This window comes from Neolamprologus multifasciatus, chromosome 14 (assembly GCF_963576455.1).
Source record: "Neolamprologus multifasciatus chromosome 14, fNeoMul1.2, whole genome shotgun sequence".
NCBI lineage: Eukaryota > Metazoa > Chordata > Actinopteri > Cichliformes > Cichlidae > Neolamprologus > Neolamprologus multifasciatus.
Window position 1 is genome coordinate 221658 of NC_140452.1, and position 12695 is coordinate 234352.

A 12695-nucleotide genomic window follows, 5' to 3' on the forward strand; every position below is an offset into this window, starting at 1 on the left:
GGGATGGGAGTGAGGGGCGGGGCCTGTAGGATCAGCCAATCAGCATATTGCTTTCCTGAGAGGGCGTGGTGGGGGTTAGCTTCTCCTCCTCTTCCACCAATCATCTCTATTGATTTGGACAGTGACAGATGTAGGCCACGGTGATGTCACCCTGTAGCGTCTACATCAGTAAATATGTAACACACAAATAAAAGCATACTGTAGTTCATGAAACTGGATGACAGTAAAAAAAAAAAAAGACGCTAAGAGCACGTGACGCCTGAAGGTCCGTGAGGCGTTCAGGAGCTTTGAAAATGTTCCTACTTTTCCTACTTTCACGCCATCACAAAACACAATCAGTACAGCTGGTTTTTGCCCCACTGCGGGCTTCCGGAAGCTGGCCAGTCAGAAGGAAGAGGCCGTTTTAGGGACTTTAAAGAGACGCATGTTTCAGACAGAGGATGAAGTGAGGCGCCGAGACAGAAGGAAGCGTGGAGCTGACAACGAGCAGCGGTCCTGCTTCAGCAACTTTTCATGTATTTCATTTCATTTCCAGATTAGAACTTTTTGTTTTGCCGTGTTGTTTCGAGCTGCCTGAACATCTGGCCAGACGCTGATAACGATGTCACAGATTCTTAAGTTTGAGTAAAACTTTTATAAAACTTCTATTTAAAAAAAACAGTGTTTTATCCACCGTAGATCATGTTTTTGTTTTGTTTTTTTACATCAATAACTGATGACATGAAGGACGAGAAACACTTGAAAACCACTTTGTGTTCAGGGCGCTGACCCAAGCGGCGAGGATTGAGGCTGCTGAAGCAGCAACTTTCTGACAGCGAGGTGTGTGATGTAAACACACACACACACACAGTGTCCTAATCTTACACTCAGACGTTCAGGCAGCTCAGATCAGTCTCACCTACATCTGCTGTTTCATAAGAGCTGCATAACCAGACCCGTCTGTCCGTCTGTCGCAGGATGTTCAGCTGATGATTCACACACAGCTGAAAGTTAAAGGATGAGTTTTACTTCAGCCTCTGTGTCCACTCAGTCTGTGCCTCTCTACCTCCATCTTCTCCTGGGTCTTACTGAGGTGGGAGGCTGACGGGTGATGATGCTCTGGTAGGTCTAACCAGGTCGGGCAACCGAATCAGCACCTGGTCCAGGGTGGAGGTTGGACACGGAGCCAATGACACCACGAAGAAGTGGTTGGCTCCATGTCATAGATGTCACCAGCTATGAATTATGGGAAAACTCTGACTTGCAGGTATGAATCTTCCCACAGAGGATCATTTATGTTAAGCCGAGGACATACTGTCCACTTCACTGTCTTTAGCAGGAAGTGACTGTTCGCTGCACTCCAACAGGAAAATCACGCTGTTAGCTGTGACGTTGGTGTTTGTACAGCACTTTTATAAATGAAGACTGTGGAGGAGCCTGTTTGAGCCACCACACCACAAACTGGAGTCCAACACCCCGGCTGTTCCTCATCAGGCCGAGCCCTGTAGTCAGCTGTGGTGTTAACAGACCTCTCTGCACTGACTCATATCTGTTATTAACCTCTGTCTCTCTTCCACAGCATGTCTTTATCCTGTCTTCCTTCTCTCACACCAACCAATCACAGCAGATGGCCCCGCCCCTCCCTGAGCCTGGTTCTGCTGGAGGTTTCTTCCTGTTAAAAGGGAGTTTTTCCTTCCCACTGTCACCAAAGTGCTGCTCATAGGGGGTCATATGATTGTTGAGTTTTTCTCTGTGTGTATTATTGTAGGGTCGACCTTACAATATAAAGACCTTGAGGCGACTGTTGTTGTGATTTAGAGCTGTATAAATAAAAGTGAATGAAAGCAGATGTTCGACAGATGCGATCATCACGATTTTATGGAGTAAAATATTCTCTCTTTTCCCAAAACAACCCAGCAGGTTACTGGATCACACATACGCACAACAGACAACAGTCTCCTTCACTTACACCGGGGCTTCACTTTCACTCAGTAATCAGTCAGTGAGATGATGTGAGGAAAAAACAAAGGTCTCCAAACGTTTTCCTCCCTGCAGAGGTGCTGATGGGATTCTTGATCATGCTAGGGTCTCTGAGCGTGTGCTGGCTGTAACTGTGTCAACAGACAGAGATTATCTTACGTCCTACCGTAAGTAGTTTATGTACATTTCTGCTGTCACAGAGTAATTCCAGCACAAATTTAAGTAGGTATGATGGTTTGCCACTGAACGTTGCCCATCAGAGTATACCTGTAGCTCATATTCTTAAAGCCAGGACGGTTTGCCTCTTCATTTTACCTGTTAAAGTATGCTTGTAGGCAGTGTTGGTCAAGTTACTTGAAAAAAGTAATCAGTAACTAATTACTGATTACTTATTTTCAAAAGTAATTAGTTACTTAGTTACTTTTTAAAAACACGATTTACAACCTGAATAGGTGATAAAGTGATAGATCTTTCAGCCCAATTCTACTTTTTCTACATCATCATCATACAAAATGTAATCAAATGGAAAAGTCTCTTTTTAAAACTTGTTTTATTAGTTTTAATCTTTTAACTTTATGCATCAAGCAAAAATTTAATTATCTGCAACATTCTCTGACTGGAAGAAATTAGTTTAACATTTAAACCTATTTTCTGCACATAAAATAAAATATTTTGTGTGTTTACACTCAGTCTTTCAAATAGATGCAAGTAAAACACAGCAGAAAATAAATAAAGTCAAAGACTAGCGGTCCTGTTGCTCTATTTTCACCTGTAAAGCAGGAGTGGGGTAGGCGGAGGGTTACCCTGGTGCAGGTGTGCAGCGGTCAGTGGAAGAATCCGCGAGTTTCTCTGTGAGTTTCCCATTACGTCGTAGCTACTCGGTGCTTGTTTGGAAGTTTAGGGTTTTTTCTCTGTAAAAAGAAGTTTTCTTCCCACACACAACGGACACTAATGTTTTTGTCACTTTTTATGGAATCAAACTCAAAGTAAGGTCAGTACTTCCACGCTTTAAACGCTGCACGCTCATACTCTCTCTGCACTCGATATATGATCCATTGTTGATCTGCACACAGCTGTTGTCACGAACGTCGCACTCGCTTACGTCACTGTCATGAGACATTCTCGCAAAAAAATCACGGTTTTAGTAACGCAGTAACGCAGCGTTCCTACGGGAAAGTAACGGTAATCTAATTACCGTTTTTGCAATAGTAATCCCTTACTTGTTACTTTAAAAAAGTAATCTGATTACAGTAACGCGTTACTGCCCATCTCCGCATGTAGGTCACATTCACAAAGGTAGGATGGTTTGGCACTTAATTTCGTGTTGTGCGCATAAACGACGGGTAGGATGGATTCCCAGAACAGCGACTAACAGCTGGATCCTGTCCGAGTGCAGCAGGTCAAACAGCGAACAGCCACTTCCTGTTTCACACAGTATGTCCTCGGTTTAAAATAATCTCGCTGCTGCAGCACTAAACTGCCCCTCACACTGCTGTTTAGTTACAGTGTCCTTATCTTCCTGTGAGTTATCGTCCCGTCACTAGTTAGCTAACATAAACTAATGTTAGCCAACCAATCGCATGACGTCACGTACGTGCTGACAGCAGATGGCACCAAACATGTTTTTAAAACTTCGAGCAGTTATTTGTTAAACCCAGCGTCACGGACATTGTTATATCTGACAGCGGGGCTCTGTGGGGTAAACCGGGGTTTCATGCCGTCTTCCTGCCATCAGCGCCTGTTCGAAGGCGGGAAGTTTGCATTTAATGCGCAGCCGTGAATCATCCTGGAGTGCAGAGAGCTAATCTGAGCCGAGAGGTCTGTCAGTGAAGCCTGCGGCATCAGCTGACCCACTCACCTCCATCAGATCTGGGTCAACCTCGTGTCAGACCCTGCAGGCCTCCAGGACTGCATCCATCAGCAGGACGCGTTTATTAACGTGAGCCTTCGTGCTCCTGCAGCCACCGCCCATCGTGCAGCAGTGCTTCTGCCTCCATCCTATTACTCTTATTCTGGTTAATGTGAGCAGGTAAAGGTGTCTGCAAGGAAACGTGGAGCAGCTTCGTTCAGCCCTTAACTTCTCCACGACCGACCAGCTCCTTCGGGCAAAGCGTGGTTGTCACAGCGACACGCTCTCGCCCTAAAATAATGGTTCCCAATAAACGTTTGTTTTGATAGGCCTCCCTTTTGTTTTACAAGAAAGTCTGTCAGCGTGTGAACGTGACCTGATGCTGCTGAAGCAAAGTTACAGAGGTGTGATTACAGACACGGCTGAGCAGTAAAAGTTTACATTTGTTCCTGGACGGCTGTTGGTCAGTTGTCCACACAGCAACTGTTTCATTGGCCAGACTACAGGAACTCTCCACCCAGGCTTTTGAACGAGAAACGAGCAGGTGACGTCATGGCGATGTCGTCCATCTTTTATACCGTCTACAGGACGGCGTTGGAGCTGCAGGTGAGATTTTCTGTGTTTCTCAGATTTTTGTGGTCTTGATGCTTCTGCGTTGATTTTCTGTAAAATCTTTGATGTTGTGTTAAATTATTTACGTTGAACCTTGAATGAAAGAAGTTGAAGGTTTTATTCTTCGCTTTCTTTTAACTGCAGGGTGGAGGCTTAACTGAGCGTGTGCTGAAGCAGGATATCTGCGGTGGTGTGTAACCAGCGCTGGAGGATCTGCGGCTGAAAGCTGATATTCCGCTGGCTCACGGCTTCAGCCTCGTATTGGGTGGACGTCTGTAATTCCATTAATGCTGCCTGCAGGTGAGAGTGTGTGTGGACAGATTGGCCTATAATACAAAGTGGCTTACAGGCCTGGATCTACTCACACAGGCATTAAGGTTATGGAGCCAGGTGGAGGATTAGAGCCGGCCAGCACACGAGCATCACCTGAGGTGACTCCGCAACAACGGTTAACTGTTAGCAACACGCTAATGCAGCTTTCCAACAGTGGACAGTGTAAACAAAGAGCTCAGGACGTAACGCCGAGGAGGACACTGATACCAGCAGCAGACCAGTCAGACCAGTGACTGCTGCTGGTTCCGCTCCTCTTATTAACAACCTATCAGAGTTCAGTCTACAAGAACGCCATTACATTTAAGACGTAATTCTCCTTATAGATGACCTCACACACACTGTTTGACATGTGTTTGTGTGCAATGCGAGGCTGACAGCTGAAGATGTTCAAACAGCCTGCAGAGTGCAGCAAGGACAGAAGCAGGAAGTTACATGCGCTCCATGAAGTTGGAAATCCTGGGTCGGAAATTTGAGCTGGAATCCCCGAGTTAAGCTGAAGTACAGAGAAGCCTCTAAATCAGTATCTCCTCACACTCCAACATCCTCGCTGCCTGACACTAATCACGCTAACCTGCTGCACATCCTGTCCAGCTCTGATTAGTCAGCTGATAGAGGTTCTTCATGTCCAGCCTCACATACAGCTCACGGTACGCGTTTCCTTTCCTCTGTTGGAAGGATTCACCACTGTTGTGTATTTGTGACCCGCTAACATACTGCAGTGTTTATGAGTGCAAAAAAACAGCCAGTGTAAAATGCTTATGTCTCCGTAGTGATCGGAGTGCACGACCTTTGCTCCCAGCTGCTCTTCCTGTCCTACAGATTATAAAGAAGGGAAACAAAACCACGGATGCAGGTTTCAATAAACATGTGCAAATATATTTTCATTTCATGTCATACAAACAGTGATAAAAGTGTGAATCATTAGCAAAGTTAACAAGTGAACAAACAGCAGAGACCAAAATGTACAAAACGTGCCGCGTGAGCATAAACGTGGAACAGTGCATGGTATACTTGGAGACAGGAAACAGGAAGTTCATCACGCTACGCTTCAACACGTTAACTGCATCGAGAGGTTAATAAAACACAATCAACACGTTCTCTTACAGGCCAGAAATATTATGGTCAAAATAAAGATTATTCAGTGAGCAGGTGAATTATTATGTACACAATATGAGTGAGCACAGCTTCCAGTATGTTCAGGAGCGGAAACTGCATAAAGTTTCTATTCATGTTCTGGAAAACAAAAGTACAGACATGTCAGCAAAACAGCGAGTATTTCAAAAAGTCATCTGACGTCCAAAGTTTAGTTAAAATTCCCACAAACAGGTTCAACCTAAAGTCTGGTCACGTTCTCAGCAGTTCTCGGCAAATTGAAATGTATCTGCTGTTATTCATGTGCGTTAAGTTTAGTGAGAGTCTGTGTTAGCAGGCAGGTGTTTACTCGAGGCTGGAGGCAGAACATCACACGAAACCACCGTTTCTAGACTTTTCTATTATTTTTACACAAATACATTTTTTAAAAAGACACAGTTTGGTTTAACTATAATGTTTCACATGCCTGTAAACGTCACTTTCTAGGTTATCGAAACATAATTCCAATTCAAATCAATTTGAAAATCACGCTGTCACAAAAAAACCCAAATTTGTGTCGATCAGATGTGACGTGTTCGGAGACGCACCTGAGATTTGATGACATGAAGACAAATAAATAGAATCAGACTGTGAATCAGATGATCACTGAAATCTAAAAGTTAGAAAGAGATAGTAGATAATTTTACAGTGATATAAACCTGCTCAGATTAAAGCCAATATTTTAATGCACAGTCTGAAATGTACGGAAGAGGATTAGGGACACTGGGGAAAAAACAGGCACGTCCTGTTTTTTTCTTTTCTAGAAATCTGAGGAAAAAACAGAAAAAAATTCTAACTTTTTTGTCAGAATTCTGACTTAATCTCAGAATTAAAGTGATTAAAGAGATTAAAGTTAAAGAGATTAAAGTTTAAAGATTATTCTGATGAAAAAGTTTTTTTCTCAGAATTCTAGAAAAGAAAAAAAAGACATGCCCATTTTTTTTTTTTTTTTTTTAAACAGTGGCCCTATTCCTCTTCCATACTAAAGAACATATAACTGTCCTAATATTTAAAGTTAGGACTGTCTGTTCACAAACGAGATTTTCTGTGACATTTTGTCCATATCTGAATTTCAAAACGATATCATTTGTGAAACTGTTGGGAAGCTTAGCTTATAAATTAGCTCTTGAGCTAACAGTTAACAGTCCACTCGCTGCTACAAGGCTGACAGAATATTTGCTTTGGTTATTATAGTAAACGAACTCTGGGAATTCTGACTCAGTATGTTAGTACTTTGGTAAATAAACAACTTTCAGTAAAAAAATAATAATTTCTGTTCCAAGTTAGTTTTTTTCAATCTCGTCTAACATATCAAAAGTTAATAAATGTTACCATAAAATATAAATCACCAATTAAAAGGCACAAACTAGGAGACTGTGAACCCGTTGCCATGGTATTTCAATAATCAATATCTAGTAGAGAAAAAAAAAACTAGCCTATTATCCTGCAGCTAACAGATCACTAGCTAGCAAACATGGCCAGAAAATAAACAAATATTCAGTTAAAATAATTAAATGCAGTCTTCTAAAACTGTTGCGTCAGTATTTTTGCGACTACACAGAAAATTATTTTGAAGTAGAACAGTGCGTCAAACTAAAACTCCCTGCTTCTTCATTCGGTAGTGTGCTAATAGCTAATGAGCACACGTGCATTAATATTTTTCATGCTAATAGCTCATTAGTAAGCTTACTAGGTGTGTTGAATATTAATTTAAATGTTGCAGTAACTTTTAGAACAAAATATTAGCTAGTGCTTGATAGCTAACATTTAAAGTCTTTAATTAGCATAACTTTAGGTTACGCTAGCTTTGACTGTAGCACATAGTGAGTGTACTAGCTTAACACGTTTGCATTTAGGCTCATGCTAATAAGGTAAGAACTGAGGCTGGTCATTTTATTAATGCATATGTTAAATACATTGACTCCTTTTTAATCTCAGTTTAATTGAACACATCGTTCTACTTTAATTTACTGTAGCACACCAGAGCTAGCTGTATAAATAAAGCTGACGATTACGTCTGTAAAGACTTATCTGAACTTCACAAATCTGCTGGTTAAACAAAGCAAACATACATAAAGCATTTCTTCACCTACAGGACAACTTCAGTCCTTTTGTTTTGCTGGACATGACCACGTCCTGACAGTGTGTCATGGAAAACCTACATTCATCTCTCACTTCATTAGGTACACCTGTTTAACTGCTTGTTAGCTCAAATGTCTTATCAGCCAATCACACAGCTTAACCCAGTGTGCACAGATGTGGTCGAGGCGACCTGCTGAGTTTCAAACTGTGCATCAGAATGGGTAAGACAGGTGATGTGTTGTTGTTGGTCTGAGTGTTTCAGAAACTGCTGTAACTGGGATTTTCCCACCAACCATCTCTGTGTTTACAGGGAACGGTCTGAAAAAGAGGAAATACCCAGTGAGCAGCAGTTCTCTGGGAGAAACATGTTGAGACATGAAGAATTAAAACAGGAAAAAGGGCGTCCAACCCTACTGCAGAGGTGTACCTAATAAAGTGACCAGTGAGTGTATTGGTGGGCTTGGTTCCTTGTGTAGTGCTTTAAATGAAACGGGGTCAAACAGGGCTAGACTGGGTCAGACTGGGCACGACGCTTCAAGGAGGTACGAGTCGTTAACTTTACAAACTTTAATCAACTCTTTAGTCTGATTGGAACATTCAACTCCCACACTGTTTAGAGGACTGTGGCGTGGACGGCACCACCGACTCATACATCAGCTACGAACATCTGAATATTAAAGGAGACGAATTCTGTTTCCTGTGACGAGTTAGAGTTTGAAATACAGAGGGAAACAAAAGCTCCGACAGTGAGTCAGCTAACAGAATAAAGGAAGTACAAGCCAGAATCACTGGGAGCTGGTCCCCAACAGGCTTCCAGAAGCTGGCCAATCAGAAGAGTGTGGGCTCATAGGGAGGGGGGCCTTAAAGAGACAGAAACAAAATCGGCTCGTGTCGATTAGATTAATGTGCCACTGTGTGTGAAGCTACTCTAGTGGAGTCCAGGAATAAAAATGTAGATGCAAGTGATAATAATAATAATAATAATAATAATAATGATGATGATGATGGGTCCCTTTTAGACCAAACCTTTTGTTCCCTAAAACAGCGTTTCTAAACCTGAAACATTTTCCGCCCTCATGTTTTTATGCTTTATAAAGTTATTATAATATTAGGTGATATTTGCTGTGTGTCACTGAATTTTCCATGTCCACTCCACACGAGGTGATGAAACAGATGGTGTCCAAATGGAGTAAATACTGCAGTATAATAAGAATATTCATCCATGGGGCCATCCAAGGATAATCCTGGCTTCCTACGGGGGTTTGAGATGATGACACGTGGATCTGCTCAGGTTTATGTTTATGTATGAACTCTGACTGAATTACACACAAGTTGAGGCAACCAGGTGTTTTACAGCAAACACACTGGGCTGTAACAGACACACTGATTTATCGTTGCTTTTATCACCACTCAGGTCCAACCAAACTACCACATGTCTGATAACTACCTGCAGGTTAAAGAAAAACAAACACAATCCACCTGAAACACAGGTGAGGTGAACAAATGGAGGCTGTATTTAGGTCTGGATAGTGAAGTGTGTTAAACCAGGACGTCTCTAATCAGACGTCGCCCTGTTCAGGCTAACCCAGTCTAGCTTTGCCCAGTTTAGTGCAATCTAGAGTTTAGTGTCCAGTCTATTCTCGCCTGGTCAAGTCTAGTTTATCTAATCTGGAGAATAAAAAAGCCTGAGCCAGTCCAGCGCACTCTGCTCTAAGCAGCCACGCAGTGGTTCGGTCTGCGAGACATGACGTATCCTCTCCTGCAGACGCAGCGGTACGAGCCGTCGGTGTTCACGCAGCGAGCGTTCACGCACGGGTACTCAATCCTGACGCTGTCCTCGCACTCATTTACATCTGCAAACACACACAATCAGTAATTCAGTACAGGAAATCTAACATATAAACGTGATTCATCAAGCCCCGGTCACACAGCGAAGGACGACTGCCTGGCAACTGCTGGTTGCCAACCGGCACCCCAACCGGTCGCAGCAGATGGCCCCGCCCCTCCCTGAGCCTGGTTCTGCTGGAGGTTTTTTCCTGTTAAAAGGGAGTTTTTCCTTCCCACTGTCGCCAAAGTGCTGCTCATAGGGGGTCATATGATTGTTGGGTTTTCTCTGTATCTATGAAGCGCCTTGAGGCGACTTTTGTTGTGATTTGGCGCTATATAAATAAAATTGAACTGAATTGCTAGGGGGAAATGTGAATCGGGTCTCTGTGCGTCTGTGATTGAGGCAGTTTATCTTTGCTGTCTCATTGTGATCTGTGCTCTTCTCTGCAGCCTTACCTATGCAGGTCATAGTGGTCATGTCCAGCTCGTATCCTTGGTAACAGTCGCAGGTGTAACCCTCTGCAACACGAATGCACCTGCCGTTCTCACAGCCGTGCAGTATCCCACAATCCTCAGCTGTGCTCAGGCTGGCGTATGACTCGTAACGCCCTGAGAGACGAGAGAAACTTCACTGTGTTGGTAGTTTCAGGTAGTTCACCTGCTGCTCACCTGGCCTGTCCACCTCGACCTTTGACCTCAGCACTGAAGCAGCGCTTTATGTTCACACGTTTTTATATTTTTCTTTGCATTTTAAATAAGAGTTTTGTTTCTGGACTCACTCTCATACAGCCTCCTCGGTACTCCTCCTCCTCCGCTCCTGTCGGTGAACGAAGGGAAGGGCGGCCCCGGCCTCCACGCCCTGTCCTCCTCTTCCTCCTCTGTCTCCTCGTAGCGCCCTCCAGGCAGCGGGGCCAGGCTGAGAGGAGGACCGTCGGGCCTGGATGGTGGAGGAGGCAGGACTCCAAGCCCAATGTCAGCTCGTGGGTCTGGAGGAATGCCGAAGGGAGGCGGTCTGGACTGGGAGCTGTCCGGAGGCCCGTAGTCTCCCTCGGAGTAGTAACCAGTGCTGTGACACACAAACATCTGTTAACGTAACCTGATGATTATTAGAACAGCGACAGCCATGAGTTCGTTCTCACCTGTACTCAGGCCTACGATACGTTTCATCAGGCACCCTCCCTCTGAAGCCTGACCTGCTGCCCTCTGCTGGAGAGTAATCGTCATAGTCGGAGCGACCGTAGTCTCTGCCGGGAATTACAGGGAAGTAGTCGCCTCCATAAGGAGGCAGGTTTGGAGAAGCTGAGTTCATGAGGAGGAACGAGAAAGTCAAATTAAACTCAACTTTAGATTAAAACTCAAAATAAAACTGACAAATGTGAACAGTTTTCTGTACCACTCCCTCGTCTTCGACCTGCTTCCGTTTCCAAGTCCGGATAAGTCGCCGGGAAAAGAGGTGGAGGAGGGAACGAGCTGCACATACTGGCATACGCGTCTGTGGAGAGACGAAGGCCAGTTAATCTGTTAAATATGCTACAAGGTCATCATACCAACTAATGATATTTAGTGGGGATGCACCGATACCGATACTGGTATCGGGTATCGGGGCCGATACTGTAAAATGTGTGTGTACTCATACTCGTAAAAGTTAACCGATACCATGAACCGATACCAACTTATTTCATTAATCAGAGGGTGGCTTGTTATTTCTGTTGTAGTTTTTTAGATTGGCCACTAGGGGGACATCCCGCGCTAAACAGGCACAGGGTTAGGCGAGTGAGACTGGCGGCTCCAGATAAAAAAGAGAAACTGGAGGCTGCTGTAGCTAGGCTAAACAAAATGTCAGCAGTGTGGAACAGCCAACTTTAACTCAGGTTTTGGAAAAGCGATGAAAAATGTCAAGAGAAAATCCACGGGCAGTTAAAATAACAGACGCTCTGACTCATTTTATCGCTCTGGATGACCAGCCAATGCCGGTCGTGGAAAACATAGGATTGCAACGTCTTCTCAGCATACTCGAGCTGCGATATGAAATTCCCAACCGCCCAGACAGAAGCTCGAGACAGTGCCAATAGTTCAGTAATATTTTGTAAAATTACAACAAAATATGTGGAGACTCTGCAGTAATTTAACAGAAGTGCTTATTTTTCACTTGAAATTTTTTTGTGGTCATTTTTATTAAGATTTTATTTTTTATCGGCAGAGAATAAAATAAAACCTGTCTTCCAATTAATTGTATTTGTATGTGTGGTAGAAGTATCGGCAAGTACTCAGATCCAAGTATCGGTTTGAAAAAATTGGTATCGTTGCATCCCTAATATGGTAAATGGTCTGTATTTGTATAGCGCTTTACTAGTCCCTAAAGACCCCAAAGTGCTTTACACAACCAGTCATCCACACATTCACACACACATTCACACACTGGTGATGGCAGCTACATTGTAGCCACAGCCACCCTGGGGCGCACTGACAGAGGCGAGGCTGCTGGACACTGGCGCCACCGGGCCCTCTGACCACCACCAGTAGGCAACGGCAAGTGTCTTGCCCAAGGACACAACGACCGAGACTGTCCAAGCCAGGGCTCGAACCCGCAACCTTCCGATTACAAGGTGAACTCCCAACTCTTGAGCCACGATTGCCCGCTAATATTTAGGATGTTTAAACTACTTCCACAGAGGGCGACAGCAGGAAGGCTTCCCAATTCAAATTCCAGTTTAACAACTTAAAATTCTTCTCCTGTAAATGTCGCCGCGTCGGGGTGATGGCTTCAAAATCAACAACACTGAATACACACGGCTTTGGAGGTTTTGTTGATTTCTGGAGGTATAAAACAATAAAACCTCTCGACGTCTTCCTAACAGCCTTCCTGAGGAGACACCAGATGTTTTATGGTTTCCAGTGGTTC

At 43.8% G+C, this 12695-nt stretch overlaps 1 protein-coding gene and 1 long non-coding RNA gene across 5 annotated transcripts in view; one reads left to right on the plus strand and one right to left on the minus strand.

The window, feature by feature from the left end:
* Window positions 1-47: 47 nt before the first annotated feature.
* LOC146502795 (uncharacterized) lies at window positions 48-12670 on the plus strand. The gene is made up of 3 exons (XR_014877925.1): window positions 48-1246; window positions 4565-12548; window positions 12614-12670. It is a non-coding gene; the product is annotated as an uncharacterized LOC146502795 (long non-coding RNA).
* The window catches only part of ltbp4 (latent transforming growth factor beta binding protein 4), a 58779-nt gene continuing 51691 nt past the window's right edge, over window positions 5608-12695 (minus strand). For all 4 annotated transcript variants that reach the window (XM_085184674.1, XM_085184673.1, XM_085184675.1 and 1 more), the window contains 5 exons: window positions 11187-11285; window positions 10933-11092; window positions 10573-10859; window positions 10250-10402; window positions 5608-9819 (listed from right to left, as the gene is read on the minus strand). In XM_085184674.1, the coding sequence (XP_085040800.1) occupies window positions 9677-9819; window positions 10250-10402; window positions 10573-10859; window positions 10933-11092; window positions 11187-11285 (842 nt within the window). In that variant the 3' untranslated portion in view covers window positions 5608-9676. The remainder of the gene's footprint in view (window positions 9820-10249; window positions 10403-10572; window positions 10860-10932; window positions 11093-11186; window positions 11286-12695) is intronic.